The sequence below is a fragment of the Antechinus flavipes genome, chromosome 6 (assembly GCF_016432865.1).
Source record: "Antechinus flavipes isolate AdamAnt ecotype Samford, QLD, Australia chromosome 6, AdamAnt_v2, whole genome shotgun sequence".
NCBI classification, from domain to species: domain Eukaryota; kingdom Metazoa; phylum Chordata; class Mammalia; order Dasyuromorphia; family Dasyuridae; genus Antechinus; species Antechinus flavipes.
The window spans coordinates 184,129,656-184,151,458 of NC_067403.1; the positions used below are offsets into that span (position 1 = coordinate 184,129,656).

The 21,803-nt window shown below is 37.3% G+C and overlaps 1 protein-coding gene across 2 annotated transcripts in view; it reads right to left on the reverse strand.

The window, feature by feature from the left end:
* Window positions 1-21,803, reverse strand: part of TNKS (tankyrase) — a 236,336-nt gene that overhangs the window by 44,234 nt on the left and 170,299 nt on the right. For both annotated transcript variants that reach the window (XM_051963916.1, XM_051963917.1), the window contains exons 12-15: window positions 18,257-18,428; window positions 13,285-13,364; window positions 3,565-3,710; window positions 131-296 (exon numbers count right to left, since the gene is read on the reverse strand). In XM_051963916.1, coding sequence (XP_051819876.1) covers window positions 131-296; window positions 3,565-3,710; window positions 13,285-13,364; window positions 18,257-18,428 — 564 coding nt within the window. The remainder of the gene's footprint in view (window positions 1-130; window positions 297-3,564; window positions 3,711-13,284; window positions 13,365-18,256; window positions 18,429-21,803) is intronic.

Below are 21,803 nucleotides of genomic sequence, written 5' to 3' on the forward strand. Positions count from 1 at the left end.
AACCAAAAAAAAAAAAACCCCGTAACTCAGAAGAGAACAAAATACACATCAAGCATCTAAAAGCAGAGCAAAAGTGAATGCAAGTGACTTGATCTAATGATTCTGGGGAAGCAGAGGGGGTGCAGCATACCTTTAAGAGAAGCTTACAGATCTCATATTTTCCTTTAGCGGCTGCTTCATGCAGAGGTGTAAATTTCCACAGGTCAGCGACATTGACAGATGCTCCGTGTCTCACTAAGAGCTCTGCTACCTCATAGTGGCCATAGGAACAGGCATTGTGAAGGGGCACCAAGCCACTGATTGGGGGACAAAAAGCATTTTCAAATTCACATAACTAAAAGAAAGCTCCTAAAATATTATGTACATAAAATATACAGATTCACAGAAGAGTCAGAAGGGATTTCAGCAACTGTTCCCCTCATTTTACAGAAGGGAAAATAAAAGGCACAGGAAGGTAAGTTAACCAAAGTCACACAGTTATTTCTTTTTTCTTTTTTTTTTTTTTGCTGAGGCAAATGGGATTAAGTGACTTGCCCAGGGTCACACAGCTAGGAAGTGTTAAGTGTGTGAAGTCAGATTTGAACTCAGGTCCTTCTGACTTCAGGGCTAGTGCTCTATTCACTGCACCACCTAGCTGCCCCTCACACAGTTATTTCTAAGAATCAGAGGCAGGATTTAAATCTTGGTCCACAGTCTGAAGCTAGAGTTCTTTTCACTGTACTGGGGTGGATTATTTCTGATTCTTTTTTCCTGATTCTTTCTATTTCAAATCAATCCAAAATATAGATTATTATTATATTCATCAACTTCAAAAACTAAAATTTAAAAAATCCTCTCTGGTTCCAAGTTTCCAAGGGAAGATCATTACTCTTGTTAAAAATGATAAACTCAGCAATGGAACTCGGTAAGATACATCCTCCACGTGACTGTTGCTATCTTGGCTCAAGCTCAAACATCTTAATTAAGTTTAGGTCCATGGGGTATACTCGGTACAACCCAAGTTAGCAAGGTTTGCATTCACACCTATCTCTTAGCCCTTCCTTCCCAGCTAGATGACTGATCATGGACAGATCACTTTGGTTTCAGTTTCCTCATCTGTAAAATGGGGAAAGTAATAGGATCTTCCAAGGTTGGTGTGAGGATCAAATGAAAGGACATTGTCAAATGCTTTGCAGACTTTTCCCTGGAATATGATTAGAAGTTATTAGAATTATCAACACTAGCTCAGAACAGAACTTTCTGTTCTGCCCACAGGCACCAAAGTCAGAAATGGGATGATTTCCCAACAAGCTGTTCCCCTAAGGTTTCTGTCCTCCTGGGAACAACCCCAACTGTTTGCCACATGTGTTGAAGGTTAAATGTTCAAGAGCCAGACCAAAAGAAGACAATTCCTTGACCTTGTCAATGTGCTTTGGCCCAAGAATTTCTTCCATGTCCACTCCCTCCACTTGAGTTAAAAAAAAAGGTTTTTTTGAGTTATTAAAATCCATCCATCCTGTCCATTTCACTTTGCAAACTTCTTGGTGCTTTCTTCTGCCACTTTTCTTGGAGAATCCAATGGCTACTGTGTAATACTCCACTCCTACCCTCCAGCTGCCTCTTGACCTCTTGGTTTGGATGAGCTGCCACTTAATTCTTTGGATTGTAGCACTTGCTATCCTGGATCCCAGATAAACAGAGGTGCCTCTTTTAATAAGAAACATAAGGTCATTGAGAAAGCTCTAAAATTTCCCTCAGAGAAGATAATCCACTCCTCTTTCCTTGAGCGTCTGGAGTGCTAGAGGCTTGGACAGTTTACCCAGAGACATGCACTGATGAATGAGCTCCAGAAGATCGATGTCTGAGCACCCCAGCTCTGCTTTTTCCTTTCATTCTTTCTCTCACAGTAAGGCTGAATTCTTTTAAGTAGGTACATTAGCACATCTGGAAGGCTCTGTAATATTCCAGGTTCATGTAATCAACACATGACCTTGTTATTCACAATCAAATGCATATGGAGAATCTCACGATTTAAATGGACTCTCTCATTTGGAATCTCCTTTAAAGTTTAAAATGAAAATTCTAGCTCAAGAAGAAGTGACCCCCATCCCTACAGGTCTTTAAGAGGAAGCTGAATGACCACTTGGCCATTCAATTCTTAAGCATGTTGGGGCTAAAATAAGGAAAACTTGATTTTTGTTTTGTTTTGCTTTTCGCTGAGGCAGTTGGGGTTAAGTGACTTGCCCAGGGTCACACAGTTAGGAAGTATTAAGTATCTGAGACAATATTTGAAATCGGGTCTTCCTGACTTCAGAGTTGGAGCTCTATCCACTGTGCCACCTGGCTGCCCCCTCTTTATTATTATTATTTTTTAAAAAATAAGACTTGAATTTAAATCTGACCTCAGACATGCCCCAGCTGTATTTGTCTGTTATTCATCCATAAAATGGCAATAATAATAGCAACTACCTCCCCCAAGATTATTTTGAGGATCAATGGAGATATCTGTAAAGTGCTTTGCACATTGCTTAGCACAATGTAAGCACTATGGTTAGCTGCTAACATCATCATCCTCACATCATTAGAATGTTCCAAGTACTCTACCAAATGCTAGAGATACAAAGAAAGGCAAAAGTATGGTTCCTGTTCTCAAAAAGCTTGCATCCTATTGAAGTAATATGAAAACAAATATATACATATAATTAACAAACATTTTATTACATGCCTTCTATGTGCAAGGCATAGCTAAGTATGGGGAATGCAAAATGAGGCAAAAGACAGTTCCTGCCCTCAAGGTGCTCACAATTAAATGTGGGAGACAACATGTAAACAAACATATACAAAATAAACTATATAAAATGATTAGAAAATAATGGACAGAAGACACTGGAAGAAAGAGGGGTTTAGGGGAGGCTTCTTGTAGAAGGTGGAATTTTATTTGGACTGAAAGGAAGTCATGGATGTCAGTAGTCAAAGGCAGAGGAATGTGTCCTAGACATGGAACAGCCAGAGAGAATTGTTCAGAGGCAAGAGAGCGACTGGGTGAAGTCTCCAGGCACTCTTTTGGACCTCCCTGGCTTCCTTTTAAGCCTCATCCCAAACTCCATTTTCTCCAAAAAGAAATCCCTTTATTATCTTTTGCCTCTTTTTGTATTTCCAGTACTTAGCATAAAGCATGTGCTCAATAAATACTGATTAACTGATTAGCTGGCCCAGTGGATAAAACCTCAACACCATTCTTGTCTAACTTCATAACTTCCCTTTCACTATGAAGATGACAATATTTCTGTACATTTAAAACCTATATATATAAAATCTGTATCAACTGTTGGCCTCTGATTTAATTGTGGGAATATAGTTTTAAATAGATAAAGATAACCAGAAAAGTCCTGCTTTTTGCACTCTGGGATGATGACCTGGAACCAAAACCAATTTGGAAATTGCTCAGGTGAGGCAGAGGCCACAGAAGGGGACACTTGCTGGGCTCATGCAGAGAGAGAGAGAGAGAGAGAGAGAGAGAGAGAGAGAGAGAGAGAGAGAGAGAGAGAGAGAGAGAGAGAGAGAGTGAGTGTGTGAGACACCTACCCCTTGTCTTTGGCATGAACATCTGCTCCGTGATGGAGGAGAAACTCCACCACCGACACTCGGTTGTAGCCAGCAGCAAAATGAAGGGGGGTTGAGTGGCGGCCTTCTAAATCTCGGCAGTTCACATTCTGCGGGCTACAAAGTTGCTTGAGGAAGAAGGGAGAGAAATGGGGCAGAAATGTGAAAAGAGTGACATTTAATTTCAATTTTAGATTTACCTTTATAATACTGCAGTTTTTGATTGAATTATAATATTTCCTAGCAAATGCTTCTCCCCACAAAAAAAAAAAAATGAAGTAATAAACTCAACATTTAAAAACTGATTCATGACTCAAGAAACAACTGAATCCAATAATATGGTGGTCAGTAAATCTGAAGGCATAAAGAACTCTGTGTTTGACAGGAATTATTGGGAAAACTGGAAAGTAGTTTGTCAGAAATCAAACGGGGACCAAACTATTTTACCAGATATAATAATAAACTTAAAATGGATATGCAACTTTAATATTAAGTCAGGTCATAAAAAAAAAAAATTAAGAACAAAGTTTGAGCAGGAACTTTTTTGCCTAAATAAGTAATGGGGGGCTTTTTTTTTTTTTTCCTGCTGAGGCAATCGGTTAAGTGACTTGCCCAGGGTCACACAGCTAGGAAGTAGTAGTGTCTGAGGCCAGATCAGGAAGACGTCTTCCTGACTTCAGGGTTGATGCTTTATCCACTGCACCACCTAGCCACCCCAACGGGGGCTTTAATGAAACAGAGACAATAGTACTCAAAAATGATAAAGTGCATGAAATCAAGAAGTTTTTCCCAGAACCAAATCAGTATAGCCAGGATTAAAAACAGAAAACAATATTTATATCTTATATATCTGATAAAAAAAAAAAAAAACTCAGGCAACTCAAGAGAGCTTATAAGCATATAAGTGATCAAATGAAATGACAAAAGTATTTCAAACTATTATGGCTACAAAACCAAAATAATAAGAGATGAAAATCAAATGCCCCCCAAATTTTATTTTAGAATGAGAAACTGGCAAATTAACAAAAGATGTCAACTGTTGATGCTGAATGAGCTGCAAAAAGATAGCCACATTGAAATATTAGTAGAGAAATACTGGTGTCTGACACCAACTCTGGAAAGCAACCACAGTCTCCATACTGTAGCTCCAAGACCTGACTGCTGGATCTATGTCAGAGATGAAAGATAGAAGGAAAGTCTCCTACATATGCAGAGCAATACTTTCTGTAGTTACAGAGAAAGGGAAATCAAGCAGATGTATATCAAGTACACCAATGGGGATGCACTGTAAGAAATTCTAATTATGAATCATGTGGAAAAGCATGAAAAGACTTATTGCTAACTGATAAAGAATAAAGCAATAAATCCAATTAGGAAAGTGATGACACAATGTCAACAATATATATATATATATAATAGTTGTAAAGAATCTTCTTTCCTTTTTATTCTTTGTTATAAAAGATGGCTCCCTGGGTGGAAGGAGGAATCATGAATAGATCTGGAGGCAAAGACAATGTAAAAATAAAAAGGTATCAATAAAAATTATACAATCTAAATAGCTTTTCTCATTCTGGGATAGATGCACAAAAACAGAATTAGGAAGGGACAAAGGACAATAAATTGATGCTGGATGAGAGAGGAGAAGGATGCTTGCATTTTTTGTGCTCTACTTTAGACTAAAGGGGAAAAGAGAAGACGAATGAAGAAAAACCATATAAGAACAATGAAATTAATGCCTCAAATACATATAAGGGAAAAGGAAAGAGAAGAAGCATTTATCAAGTGTTTTCTATGTGACAGGTACTGTGTGAAGCACTGGCTAGATATTATCTCAGCTGAGCATACAAGTATACACAAATGAAACATAAGATAATTGGAAGAGGAGCACAAGCTTCTGAAGAATCTGGGATGTACTGATCTTACTTAAGAAGGAGTGTAGTGACACTTGGTATGAATATTGAAGGAAACTGATAGGTTTCCCAAAGTGGTGGAAAAGCGAGTGTAATCCATTACAGACAAGAGTAACATGTAGTATACTACAAAGGTATGCAATAAGAAGTGAGGAAAGAATTGTACAATTTTTTTAGCTAAACAGGTATTTGGGGTCTTTGGAGTCATTTCAGATTCTACTTGCCACAGGGGAAGCCCCTTTCCCAGAAATCAAAGTGGGGGAATTGGGAAGATTGAGTAACCCACAGTGACTCCATCTTGGGACTCAATTCTGAATCTAGTTCAGTTCCCCTTCTACTTAATTATGGGTCTAGTACAATATTTGTCTTGTTAGAAAATTTTATTGAATAACAGGAATTATGAGAAACCTAGGGATTGTTTTAACTTAGCTTGCAAGCAAGAAGCTAGATCATCTCTCCCTACATGCCTAGAGATCCTTAGGTTAGGCTGACCAAAAATTCAATCAGAACCAGCAAGTAATTTTCTTGCAATTAGACATCTTCAACAACACATTAACTGGCCCCATACTGGTCAGTTTCTGTTTCCATGTTCCTTTGACTGAATACAGATATTTGGAGGGAGTGGGACACTTCTTTTTCTGATTTTAGGAAACTATACTTACTCACTCTACCTCTCCCAACTTAGAAAGTCCTTACTCTTTCCTTCAATTAGAAACCAGATTAATTAATCTCATATATTCTGCTTTATAGTCTGCTCATTATTATCTTTTAATGCATAAAAATCTGTTCCTTCCTATATTCAGGATCCAGTGCCAGACCGAGGAGGCCTAGTTCTAACTCATTATTGAATTGGCATGCACTATATAATAAATGAATATGGTCAGAAGTTTAAACTCATTTCCTTAGCCATTTCAGGTTCTACCTAATACAAGTAACTGGGATGGGTGAAGAATTTTCAAAATGTTAATTTGGCAAGATCAAAGAGTACATGTAAAAGGGATTAATGGATTAAGTAGGTTGGAACCCATTTACAAAAGGCTTTAAATGCCAAATGCATCAGTTTGTATTTATCCCAAAGGCTAGAGAGAGCCACTGGAATTCTTTCAGCAGGAGAGTTACCTGGTGAAAGCTATATTTTAGGAAGATAACCAACAATTGTGAGGAGGTTATAAAGGAATGGGAAGGAGACCAATAAGAATCAGGCCACTATCAAAGTTTGGTTGAAAGATATAGAGGGTCTTAACTAGGATAGTGACCATGGGAAGGTAGGAAAAAATATGTATGAGATATACTATGGAAATAGGACTGACAAGACTTGCCAGGATTGATAAGACTTGCCAACTAAATAGAGATGCAAGGTGAAGGAGATAGTGAGGATGACATTAAGCTTGTGAATCTGAATGACAGAAGGAATGGTGGTGCCATCAGTAAAAAAGAGTCAGTTTGGGAGGAAAAATGAGTGAGCTCTGTTCTGGCTTGTTTGAACTTAAGATAACTATATTTGAAATGTCTAACAGATAGTAGGCAATACACGATTGGCAATTAGGAGATAGCTTAATGCAAGGGCAAAGCAGAGGAAGGGAAAAAGCATTTATATAGTGTCTACTAAATGCATTGTGCTAAGTGATTTACTATAAATACTGTCTCCTTTGATCCTCCTAATAAATTCTGGGAGAGAGGTGCTATAATTAATCCCATTTTACTGCTGAAGAAAACTGTATTACATGATATACACACATATATAGAGGGTTAAATGTATAAAACAGAGAATCACATGCATAGAAGCAACTCACTGGAAGAGTGAACAGAAGATGGAATGAGAAGTCAGAAGAGCTGTCTCCAGTACTTACTAGCTAAGTGCAATAGGTAGGTCATTTAAGCTCTCATTTTAGTTTCCTTGCAGGATTATTATGAGGGTCAAAATGAGATAACATCTAAAGACCATTTTGCAAACTCGGATGATGATAATAACTGACCCTTTTCTATGTGATGATATACTTGGAAGGATGCAATTTTGAATTTAGTAACTAGATATAGTTTTTGAATGCCATTTCCAGTCACTGGCAACCCATAGGCTGAATCCTCATGACACTGAATAAGGAAATTTTTGAAAAAAAAAACTGACCAGGTAAATACCACATAAACTTTTGGGCCATCTTAAGAATACTGATATGTAAAAGAACAAAATACTCAACTATTAATACAATTAATAAACTTTCATTAAACCCTATGTGCCAGGTACTGTGAAAAGAGCTGGAAAAAAGCCTGGCTTTTCACAAAATATACTGATGGAGGAATTGTGATTTCTAAAATATGAACTTTGGAGAATGTATAGATGCATCTGTTACTACAACATGGACCATACTGTTTGTAAATAGGATTTGATTTATAGTTAAAAATGGCACATTTAGAAGATGAAGAACTGGAAACTGTGAGGAAAAATTTATAGCAAATTTCTCTGATAAAGACTTCATTTCTCAAATATAGGAAAATGAGCCAAATTTAAAAAAAAAAAAAAAGAGCCATTCCCCAACTGATAAATGGTACATGGATAAAAATAGGTAGTTTTTGGAAGCAGAAATCAAAGCTATCTATCCTTATATTAAAAAAAAAAAAAAGAATGCCTCACATCACTATTCATTAGAGATATACAAATTAAAACAACATGGAGGTACCACTCAGAGTCACCATATTAGCTAACATGACAGAGAAGGAAAATGACAAATATTGAGGGGATATGGAACAAGTTGTGAACTGGTCTAATGACTCTGGAAAACAATCGATAACAATGCCCAAAGGGCTATAAAACCATACCCTTTTACCCAATAATATTATAACCAGGTAGGTATCTCCAAAAAAATCAAAGAAAAGAGAAAAAGACCTATTTGAACAAAAATTTTTATAACAGTTTGTTTTGTAGTGGCAAAGAAATGGAAATTGAGGAGAAGCCCATCAGTAGGGGGAATCATCAAATAAATTCTGCATATGACTGCAATGGAATACTATTATGCTACCATATATATACCAATATAATACATGTATTGTGCTATAATACTATTAGAAATGATGAAGGGGATAGTTTCAGAAAAAACAGAAATCGTATATGAACTGAGGTAAAGTGAAGTGAGCAGAACTTGAACACTATACATAGTAACAGCAACATAATAACAACGACAATGATACAAGACAATTCCCTAATATTCAAGATGAAAAATGTTATTCACCTTAAGAGAGAAAACTGATGAACTCAATGCAAATTGAAGCATTTTTTGGTTTCTTTTTCTTGTTCTTTTTGCTTTTTATTGTTTTAAGTAACATGTCTAATAAGGAAATATTTCGTATGACGACAAATGTATAATGAGTATCTTATTTCTTTTCTCAATGAGTGGGGAAGAATTGGAAGCAGAGAAAAAATTTGGAACTGAAAATGTAGGGGGAAAAATATCAGACACGAAATAAAGGCAATACTCTGGAGAGAAGTGTGGTTTCATGTGAGGGGATCAGATAATTGGTCAGAAGGAGATTACCTCAATTTACTGGCAATAAATACAGCTAGCACTGATAGGCAACTCAACTGCCCATATTAAGTTCTAGGTTGCAGTTTCAAGGGTGGAGATGAGCACTGGAGGTTGGTTCCAAGAAAGCAGGGACAACAGTTCCAGGGCCAGGAGAAGTTCTAAGCATTTATAGTTGCAGGGAACCAGAGGCCCTTCCTGAGTAAAGACCGGAACACAGACCAGGAGAGCAGTAACCACAGCCCTTCTCAGGCTCATATCATTTTGGAAACATAGAAAACTTGCAGACCCCCAAAACTAATATTGACAACAGAAGGAAGAAAATTCCTGAAACTTGGGACAATGCCTCCCCAATTCCAAGTAAGCACAGACTGACAATAACATATAAGGCTCGAAGTTTAAAAATAAAGTGGAAAAATGAAGAAATAACCAAAAAAGAACTTGATCCTAAAAAGCTAGTAAGCAGGCAGGAAAGACCAAGAACAAAACTTGGAAGACAACAACAATGTGAAAAAGTTACAATCAAATTCTTGAAGAAAAATGCTAATAGGAGACAAACTCAACAAGAATTCCTAGAATAGTAAAATAAGAACCATAGAAGAAAAATTGGGAAAAGAAATGAGAGTAATGCAAACAGATTATGAAAAGAGAATTAACAGCTTAGTAAAAGAGGCAATTAAAAAAGAAAAAAAAACCTAAAGAAAATTACATCTTAAAAAATAGTATTGGTCAACTGGCAAAAGCACAAAAATCCACTGAAAAGTAGAATTCTTTAAAAAGCAGAACTTACCAAATGGAAAAAAGATGCACAAAATATTCACTGAAGAAAAAATATTTTATAAAAAAAAAGCGGAATAGGCCAAATGGAAAAGGAGGCACAAAAAATTCACTTAAGAAAATGATCCTTAAAAATTAGGGTTGGGCAAGTAGAAGCTATTGACTTCATGAGACATCAAGAAACAAACAAACAAAAAAGAATGGAAAACCTTATTAGGAAAATAATTCATCTGGAAAACAGATTCAGGAGGTAATTTGTGAATAAATTAGTTGAAAGCCATGATCAACAAATGAGCCTAGACATCATATTTCAAGAAATTATAAAGAAAAATCTGTCCCAATATCTTAGCTCTAGGGGGTAAATTTAACTGCAAGAATCCACAGATTACCTCCTTCAAGAAATGACAAAATGAAAACCCCAAAACTTATAGCCAAATTCCAGAGTGCATAAGTCAAAGGATATGAAGTAGCAGTTTTCAAAATAAATCAAAACTACTTACTTTCATCGGAAAAAATGCTCCAAATCACTGCTCATTAGAGAAATGCAAATTAGAGAAACTCTGAGATACCACCGCAGAAAAAATATTGCAAGAAGCCAGAAAGAAACAATTCAAATATTATGGAACTTATAATCAAGGATCACACAAGATTTAGCAATTTCCACATTAAAGAAGTGAAGGGTTTAAGAATGATTTGTTAGAATGGAAAGGAGCTAGAATTACAATCAAGAATAACCTACCCAGCAAAACTGAGTATAATCCTTCAAGGGAAAAAAATAGATATTTAATGAAAGAAGCATTCCTGATGAAAAGACCAGAACTGAATAGAAAATCTGATTTTCAAATACAAGACTCACAAGAAACACAAAAAGATAAATATGAAGGAACATTCATAAAGGACTTGAGGAGATGTAGAATGGGGAAATTTTAAAAAAAGGCATGAAAAGAAAAGAAAATGGTAGGGTGACAAGTAATATTTGAATTGCAATGTCATGAAGTGGTTCAAAGAGGGAAAAACATACACACATATGAATATATATACACACACACTCAACTGGATATAGACAGAAATACCTATCTTAGTAGGTAAATAGGAGAAAAGAATAAGACATATGGGCTGGGGGGAGGGATGATAAAAGGAAAGGTGGATTAAGGGAGGCAGTGGTCAGAAGGAAAACAGACTTTTGAGGAGAGAAATGATAAAAAAGAGAAAAGGATAAACAAAAGAAAATAGGATGGAGAGAAAAACACAGGAATCATAACTGAATCTGAAAATGTAATGAACTCACCCATAAAAGAGAAGGGAATAGGAGAATGAATTAAAAGCCCAAATCCAAAAATATGTGAGACACATTTCAAACACAATGCTAAAATTAAGAGTTGGAATAGAATCTATTATGCTTCAGCAGAATTAAAAGATGGAGGGGTAGCAATCATAATATCAAAAAAATGAAAAGTAAAATAAAATAGACCTAATTAGAAGAAATAGTCAGGTAAACTACATTTTGTTTAAAGATCCCTTAGACAATAAAGTACTTTTAAGAATTTTTACAGGAAATTTCTTTGATAAAGGTCTCATTTCTCAAATATACAGGGAATGGAGTCAAATTATAAAAACAAAAACCACTGTCCAATTGATAGTCAAAGAATATGAACTAGCAGTTTTCAGAAGAAATCAAAAATATTTACAATCCTAAAAAAAAAAATGCCCTAAATCAATGCTCATTAGAGAAATGCAAACCACTTTGGACTATCACCTCACACCTATTAGAAATAATAAATGTTGGAGATGGGATGAGAAGAATAGGGCATATTAATATATTGTTTGGGGCAGTTAGATGGTGAAGTAGAGCACTAGCTCTGGAATCAGAGGACTTGAATGCAAATGCAAACTCAGATGTTTAGCAGCTTGTGTAACTCTGGCCAAGTAACTCCCACCCTAATTTGCCTCAGTTTTCATCTGTAAAATGGAGAAGAAAATGCAAACCACTTCAGTATCTTTGACCTATTATGAACTGATGCTATATATAACAGTAATGTTGTAATGACAATCAGCTGTGAAAGAACTGGCAACTCTAATCAATACAATAAACTAAGACAATTCTGAAGGACTAAAGATTAAAAAAAAAAAAAAGGCTATACGCCACCAGAGAGAGAACTGAATGCAAAGTGAAGTAAAATTTTCTCATTTTTTTTGGTAGTATGGCCAATATGGAAAGAGATTTTGTTATGATTTCACATATATTGTTAATGTCATTTTGCTTGTCTTCAAAGTGGGTGGGGGAAGGGTGGGATGACAAGAGAATTTGGAACTATAAATTTAAAAATTTAAATCTTTTAAATTATTTTAATTTTAATTTAAACTTTATTTTAATTATTAATATTAAATATTAAAAATAAAATTTTTAGAAAAGCAAGTTAAAATTAATAAATTTGGAGGGGGAAAAAAGAGCACAAAGTGAAGTGTTGATCTTCACGAGGAGAAAGATCATTTCTTTATCAGAGACTGGCACAAATGAAGAGACTGGGGGCTGATGCTAAGGGGTTCTGAGATCTAGAGAAGTGAAGAGGAAGGACCTCACTGTTAATTATTTCTATTTTCTCACTAAATGAGATCTTCTGAAAGTGGTAGTGTGGGAGGCTTGGGAAGAAGGTACAAGGATTTGGGATAGCTACTGGGGATATGATAGTTAACCAAAAGAGAGAAGTCAAAGTATTCACATACTTTCTCGATCAGAGGTGTCAAACTCAAAGGAAAATATTTCAATGAGTAATGATCTGTACATAAGGATCCCTATTGACTTAGATCATGTAATAACTATGTTTTATTGTATTTTTATTAATTTTTGTAATATTTCCCAAATACATTTTAATCTAACTCAAGCCTGATTTGGTAGTATTGTAGACCACATGTCTGATGCTTTTGTTCTTCATGAAGCCAATAATCAAGGTCTCGATTTCCTCTAATACTGGTGTTTTCTAAGAAACATACAACAACTGGACAAGAGGGCAAGGGATTTAAGAACAGAGAATGAAGGAATATGGAACTGAATATCGAACTGATCAAAGTTAGGTTTGAGATTGGGAAGGAAGTAAAGTGAAGTCATCGGAGCAGGGCTGATAGCTTTGAGAGTATTGGGGAATGGAGGAGTTCCAGGTCCCAGTAAGGGATGAAAGATAGGTCCAGAAGGGTTATGAGTGACTCTTATTTCCCACCACCCCATGGGCATTGGAAGTACAGGAGGGAAGCAGGCCATGGAATCTGTTTGAAGAAACATAGATGTGCATACTGAAGTTCCCCGTGTTAAGAGAAAAGGTTGGAGTGAAGATGGCTATGTGTCCAGCTGAAGTCTCTGAGAAAGGAGGAGATAGAATGACATAAATATTGGAAGATCATGGCACTGAGCAATGTTAAACAACTGCAGAATGTTCTGATACAGTGTGATGTCTACTGTCCTGCAGGTAATGATGGTGGAGTAAGTTAATAGTGTTTTGACTTACCTTCACAGTTTCTAAGTCTCCTGCTTTGGATGCCTCTAGGAGCCGGTAGTCAACATCCGAAGTGCGCACAGGTGTACTTTCTGCAAAACAGGTTGAGACAAGTTGGAGATAAGGAAAAAGCACAGGATAACTGAGAGGAGGAGGGTTAGAGGACAGCAAAGACATATGTATTCCAAACCAGTGTTTGGCAAGGCACAATACCCATGGTGATCTTGAAAGTGATGCCCCGGGGACGAGTAGGGTCTTATTTTTCCAACACATACAGCCATCAGTCAAGGTGATATTTTTATTTTTATATTTTTATACAAGGTAATATTTTTATACAAGATTACAGACACTGTGGAAAACAAAACCCCTTGCTCCTTCCTTTACAATATCACCACTGCTCTCAACTTTTCTGGCTGTGGCCTTGTGATCATTCAAAGTTACATCTGTAATACATAATATGGACAAGAATGTTTTAATTGAAGTTCTGACTAATCTGTCATTCACATTTCATGGTGAGTTATTGTGTAACCCCTTATCTAGCATTCACTTTCAAATTATTCAATGATAAAGCAGAGAAATCACTACTAACAATAGCCAGTGAAGGGGGCTTGGCATGGTTGGTGCTAGGAAGAGAAATATAGAAGTGAGATAATCCTTCCCTTCAGGGTGATCATGTATTACTGGAGGAAAGTTACCTATTCACAGATTAAGTAAATGTAGAATATATTTTTAAAAACTAAATCAACTATGACTAGGGGAAGGTATTATGATGTGAGGAAATTCAGGGAAGACAGTTTGAGGAGAATAGTATTTGAGTCAGATTTTTACAAAGTTGAGAGGAAGAGGAAAAGCAGACCTTTAGGCCTGGGACACAGCCTCTATAAAAGCAGGGAGACAGGAGGTAGAGCCTCATCTCTGGGACAAAGAAAGATCATCCCTTGGTCAGAGCTGGGAGTGCAGGAAGGGAAATCAAATGTGATCTGCTAGCCCCCAAACCAATGAGAACATTGCTGCTGGAATGGTGAGGGGCTACACTGGGGGGGCTGTGTTTGGTAGCAAAGGGAGAAGGGGACAGATGATGAAGAATTGGAATTGACAAAATTGGGAATCTCCTCTGAGAGAGCCTTGTCAATCTTCACTGAACTCTCGACTTGTAGCTTCTGCTTCTGAAAACTCTTCTTCCGCCACCAGCCAGCCAAGTGGAAAATATTCTTTAATGAATCACTCTTCACTGGCTTATATATGACTCTTCTGAAAGAATGGGAATAAGGGTTTTCTCCCATAGTGCTCTCTGGCCCTAAGAGCTTCAAGGGAGGTGTGAATTCAGATATCTCATACTAAACCTTGAAATTTCCCAAATGTATGAACTCCAATGAGTAAAGGTGCAAACACAAGCATTGTATCAATTAGTTCTACTTAGTACCTTGTTTCAGGTTCTGGCCCAAAACATCTTCTTGTAAGAGCAGATCAATAATCTATCAACTCTAATGAGTTAGCAGTTTGTAAAGATTCCAACACTTCTCAGATACGGTGATGGAGGATGGGGGTAATGGGGAGCAGGGTGGAAGTGTGTGTCACACAAAGAAAGCCAGAAAAGAACCTGAAGAACTGACAATTCTTAAAAGGTTACGCACTTTGGTGTTTGGGGCTGAACTCAACAGGAATGGGCCAGTTTGGAGAAGGGGAAGCTTCAGAGGAATGATATCTAGGTCTGTTTTAAGATATTTTTGGCAGAGATGCCATCCAAACTGACAGCTGGAGATACAGTCCTGGGAGGGATAGGTAGATGGATGTATACCCTTCAAGGCTCTATATGCATAGATATCCTTGAATATTAGATATCAGATGAAGCTGCAATGGAGCCTAGAAGGATGAATCCAACAGGTAGGAATTGCATAAACTATAGTTTGAGCCCAGAGGGGATGGACTACAATCAATCAGTCAATAAGCATTTATTAATCACCTACATTATATATTCAAAGCACTGGAGGTTCAAAAACAAACATGAAAAAAGCTTAAGGAGTCTATTGTCCATGATGATTATGTTCACCCATCAGTGAACATTTTGATGAGGAAAATATAGAAGCCTGGGGTATGGGGACAAGGAACAGCTTCATGGAGGTTACTATCCATGGACCTTTGATGAGAGGTTAAAAGGAAAAAGGGGAAATGGAGTGTCATGTATGGTAAACAGTTTTACTTTAAACCCATAGAACGAATGAAGAGAAATGAATTTTGGAAATGAGGGTAAAAAGACTGGCAGAGGCCTGGCAGTCTACCAAAAGAGTTCATATTTACTATGTCTAGCCTTCAAGGTCTATCATCATCAATTGAAGACACTGTTACAATCTAAAGATTTTTTTCATTAAGGCTACAGTTCTGGAATCCTCTTCCTCCTCCCTTCTGCCTTTTAAAATGCCCAGTTGGCTTAGAAGCTTGGTTTCCCTACTACTTATGAAGACTCTTCTAGTACTGTTTACATCATGTATATAGTTATTTACGGAGTTGTTATCTCATCCATTAGAATTTTGGCAAGTTTCATGTTTTTCTTTGAATCCCCAGAAATGTACATATAGAGATTGAAGAATAAGTGTTTGCTAACTGATAAATCCTAAAAGTAGTAGGGAGCCACAGAAGGTTTTTTAGCAAGTCTGTGATATGTTCAGACCAGAGTTACAGAAAAATTCCTTTAGCATTTTTATCAGGGAATTGATATAATAATTTCAGTGATGCCATAAGCAGAAAAGAAGAGCGGTTTAGAGAGATAACAATGAATTCTGTGTGTTTCTAAGAAGAATTAAAAATTCCTTTGGGACATCCAATTTGAAATGTCTAATATGTAGCTAGTGATGCAAGACTTGGGGGTGGGGTGACATATAGATATGGAGAATGATATTCATAGAGCTAATTACATCTATGAGAATTAAGTCAACAGGAGAGGAAAATATAGAGAGTAGAGAACCCAGGTCAAAGTACTGGTATGCACTCACAATTAAGGCATGTTACATATATACATAAATAATGATCCAATAGAGGAGGCTGAGGAATGGTCATATAGGAAAAACACAACTAGAAGAAATGGTCATAAACACAGAGAAAGGAAATGAATAAGTCTTTGAAAAGAAAAGGTTGGGGAGAGAGGGGGCATGCAACAGTGGCAAATTCTATAAAGATAGAGAAGCATTCAAATTGAAAACAACATGAAAAGATCTGGCAATAAAGAGATTATTGATAATGCTAAAGAAGATTTGCTAAGGTTTGAGAAGTGAGAGAAATGGAGGCAAGCATAAGTCACAACTTTTTCTAAGAGTTTGGGAAGAGAGGTAAGAAAGATACTAAACAACAGTGTGAAAGGATGGCAAGAGTTAAGTGAAAGTTTCCAAAACATGAACCCTTGGGCATGTTTTTAGAGCAGAGAAGTTGGCAGAAAGGAATAGAATAAAGAATAGTTTTCAGACAGATGACTAAGAGGCAAATTAGCCAGAGGAAAAAGAAGAAGAGTTCAAAGGAATAACGGGTAGGAGCATAACTTCTAGGAATTTTAAGATGAATAGAACTAGAGAGTTCAAAGTGAATGATTTCTCTTTCTAAGGTGAAAGAGGGAGGAACAGAGAGGACAGGAAGGGGGTGTGACAGAGAATCAATAAGGTGGGGAGGAACAAAACGGTTTTTTCTATATTGATGTTAGAATAACTTCAAGCGATGTTGAGCAAAATGTCACATAAGCCTACAATGTATGAAAAGACACACACACACACACACACACACGAAATATACACAAGCCATTGTGTCCTTTGATTTGAAATGTCTGCTCCTACTGAAATTACAAATTAAGAATGCATAGAAAGACACTTCAAGGAGTCTTATCCAAGCATAATACTTATTAGAGTAGATAACTACACACAATACTTCAAGGATCTATGAATTCAAGGGAATGGATATTCCTTTTGCTAATGCAGAATGAAACTTCTCCGTATCTAAGATGGTCTGTATATTTATATAAACATAAAATTCTGGCAATCTCTAGTGGTGTTACTTGAAAGTAACATGAGCATGTGGCTCTGATTTCTGAAGTTTGTAAGTAACTTTTTATATTAAAATACATTTATTTGTCTTATAAATCAGATAGTTGTACATAGAACTACCAATGTTTCTGAAATACATCCCAACTCCTGTTCTGCTGGATTGAGATGATCAATGATCAATGATGATTTGTTTTTGGTAAATTGCTATAGAAAGCATGGGGTAGTGGGCTAAGAATAAAGTCTGAAGAATTTTTGAACAAACCAACCTGTTTTTAGCTGCACCTAGGAAAAGGAAGACACAAATTGAAGACTCTATATCTCTAAGGTTGCAAGGATGACTTTCATCTGAACCCATTCTCAGGTAGGAAGAAGTCACTCATGCACAAGTTCTCTGTTTTAATATTAATATTAAGAGGAAAAACATATTATACAGAACTCTGATGAAGAAATCTATATTGATCATAGTGCATATCAAAATAGATGCACAGCACATGTGTGTTCAAAGGCCCAAGAGTTTACAACTATAATAATGATCAGCACAAATTTCTTCAGTATTATAAGATGGCCTCAAGGTCAAGAAGATCCCTAAGGATAAACATGACAACTTCTCTATAAAAGATTTTCTTTATCTGGTTTTAATGGGAATACTTCTACTGTTTTTCCATCTTATATATTAACTTATGGCCTCCCATACTTGGTATCACATTACAGAAAGAACTTGCTATTCTCATGTTAATCTTTTTTTTTTTTTTTAAATGAAGGTGTTCTTTATCCTCCTGCTTGCTAATATCATATTGTTTGCTTCCTTGGTATTAAAGATGGCAATAAAAAGAAACAGAAAGCCAAATGAAAGTAGGGAAAACAGTTATGGCACTCATTACCATCCAATTGCATTAGTGTGGTGGACATTAGTAGCACAAATGAGAATGGTAGAGTTAAAAATGACTCCTGGGACTCACCACTTAGAATCTGCTGCACGGCTTCATTTCCCATCTGGGCAGCTGTAAAACCTTGTAGGGAGATGATGGAAGGATCAGAGCCATAACTCAGCAGGAGGCGGCAAGTCTGCAAGTGGCCTGCCAAGGCTGCTCTGTGCAAAGCCGTCTGACCAAGTGTGTCCAGTGCATTCATCTGAAAAAGCATTGAAATAAAGCATCTCTTATGCTCTCTCCTTTATATTTTCTTTTCAAAGAGCCTTTTATGATTAAAAAGAAATAACAATGGCTCTTTTAAAAATCACCACAGAAATAATTTCACAAACAACTACAGTTCTAATGTCCAGGCCAAAGAAAATGAGATCAATTAATCTTTAACCACCTGGGAACACTTGATGTTTCTAAGATTACTGTTCATTATGAGAGAATTATAATGAACAATCATAATGCTTTCCCAAAAGCAAAGCAAAAATGAAAATACAGACTGAAAACGACTAACTAATAATTAGCTGTTTCATTATTCAATATCTGAATAATTGTCCAGGAGAGAACTATTTAGCTGATTTTAAGACATTTGAATCATTTTCTTAAGTCTGTGTAGAACCGATGAAGATGAGAACCTGCCATCATCTTCACATTCTATCTGTAAAATCTATCTTCCCCCTTCAGTTTAATTCTCAACCCACATAAAGGTCATTTCTGCTCCAGTGGCACCAGACTGACTCATGGCTTTTCCCCACTATCTTTCACAATAAGACTCATATCCTAAGGCCCAAGGTTTAGATTTCTCTTCTTTCTCCTATCTTCTCTCTTCTGAAGACTTCAGAGAAGGTAATACCTTCACCAATTTTAATGACTTCTGAAAACCCAAAAGGAAGTGCAGGCAAACCATGGGTTTGGAGATGAGGAAACTTTCAAAATGGGGTAGAAGGTGGATTGTTCAAAGTAGCTTGTGAGGGCACAAGTTACTAAGAAGGAAACAGGGTTTGGAGTTACATAGTCGTTCTTCAAACTCCAATTGAAGGCTTCAATGACAAAGGATACCCTTCCCCCTCCAAAGTACTCCATTCGTCTGATAGACAACTCAAGTGGTCATGAAACTTTCCTGGCACTTAACCTGAGCTGGCTCTACGATGTTGGCACACTGACTCTGGTGCTTTCTGACCTTTAGATACAAACAGAATGGGCCCATCCTTGTGCCACACGACAGCTGGAACACAGCAGAGGCTATTTCTTCTTCAAAGGACACATCCACAATTCCTTCAATAGTTTTTCATCCTGACATTCTTTTAACTCAAGAAACTCCTAGAGTTCCTTGCTGCCTCCAGGATCAAGCATAAACTCTTTTGTTTAATTTTTAGGCTTTTCATAATCTGGCTCCATGCTAAATTTCTGGGTCCCGGGACATTACTTACTATCCTCCTCACACTCTGTGTTTTTTTTTCCCCCTGTTTCTTCACATACAGCATTTATTTCATCTTTTTGCCTTTGTTACTAGGTGGGTTCTCCCATACCTGGAGGGCTCTCCTGCTTCATGTTCACCTGACAGAATCTTGTTCCTCTTTGAAGACTCATTTCAAGCAATAGCTACTATGTGAAGTCTTTCTATGTGCTCTCCCACCAGCTACAGCATGCTTGTATTGATGTACCTTGGGGTACCGAAAAGGAACCATGGAATGTTAGCAGGTTAGCTTGGGAATAAGGAACATTTGGTTTCAAATTCTGTTTCAGATGCAAAGTGGCTCTGAGACCAGAGTCAAGAAGGCGGCACTTAATCTATGGGTGATACAGGAAAAGCTTCAAGACAACAAACTAAAAATGAGTGACTTTATCTGGGTAGGTGCTAGGAGTTTCCCAAATCTGTGAACTTGCAGGTATGGCTATTCCTCAGAACACCCCACCAATGCTACCAAAGTAAAAAAGATAGTAAAATTTTGAGCTGTCAATAATGCTGCTGATACTGAACTCAAGAATTTATAAAGATCCTCTCAGCTCTTCTGAAAAAGAATTTATCTCCAGTGTGGAACTTGACACATGAAAATTCATTTCCCATGGGCTCCAAGAGACCCCAAGGTAATTTTCCTTTGTCTTTTTAAGCCAGGAAGGAATATATAGGTTCCAGAAACCTGTATTCTGCTTCTGTGGGAAAAGATGAATGACTGCACTTCAAGTTAGAAGACTTGGCTTCAAAGGCCACAAAAGCATAGTGGTTAATTTGTATAATCTAACAAAAGGGAGAGCCATAAGGACTAGCCATTCCAATATACCTCTGGCATGCCCAGGGAAAGCTATCAACTTCAAGTCTTAGAGGGTTGTCTGGGGCACTGAGATGGCAAAGGCCTCTCTGGGGTCACACTGCCAGCATGTATATGAGCTAGGACTTGAACTCATATATTCTTGGCTTGGAGATCAGTTCATTATTCATTCTGCCACTCTCTCTCTCAAGAGAAACAAAATTAAAATTAATCCCTCTGCCCAAGGAACACTAACAAAACTGGATTGGAAATATTCAAAAAAAAAATTATTGAAAAAGTTTCGACTATATCCCATCTACTCTAATATAAGAATAACCGCATCATCAGAATGGTTGGCACACAATAAACCCTTAACACATGCCTGACTGAGTGCATCTGCCTCCCTGGAGCTCCGTGGGGTATAAATATTTAATGAACGTGACAGCTGTGGAACTTCATGATAAGCCTGACCACCTCTCAGTGCAAGTGGGGTATGTGGGCATGGAACAACACAGTCAAGAACAGGGACACAAGGTTGTGGGTCATATGGACAGGTCCCATCCCATAACTTGATACTCAGAAGAGATGATAAACATTGCTCCTGTCAAGCGAAGTTATGGAAAAGGCCATCAAGGAGTAGGGCACTAAATCACCAAGAGTGCTGGGCTCTCTAAGTTTAAAGAAGTGCTGTGGGCATCAGGAAGGGGTCACAGAGGCCAGTCTTGAACCATAAGTCAGTGATATAGTTGGCACTTTCTGGGCCTGGGATGCAGCGTAGGTTGTATTATATCCCCCATTGGCCTTTGGCTTCTTTTTTAATCCCCAGTATGTAGTACAGAGTCTGGTACACAGTAGGTACTTAAATGTTTATTGACTGACTGACTATATGAGGGGGAGCTCTGTGCATTGAAGTTTTCCAGTGGGATTTCATGAAGCTTTTTATCTTGGGTTCTATTTCTGCATTTTACTATTGGGATTTTCACTGGGAAAGTGCCCACACTTTCCTACCCTCCATGAGGGTCCAACCTCATGAGTACATGCAGCAACGGAAAGGAGATAGGTAGGAAGAGAGATGGGGGAAAGACCAAAGAAACAAGAAGTGATGAAGAGAAGACAAAGGAGACAATCTGAAAATGAAGAGAGGCTTATAAAGCTCTCTAGATGAGAAGGATGGGTAACTATTAAGACTTGGCTAGAGCTCAGTAATTGGTTCTGCATGCCTTATACCAGTTTTTGTTCTTGAGCTCCTATGTCATCTGAGGGCAGTCAAGACCATTATTTGTGCAGAACAAATCAGTCATGGGAATGCCTACTACCCCAAATCCTGCAAACAAAAC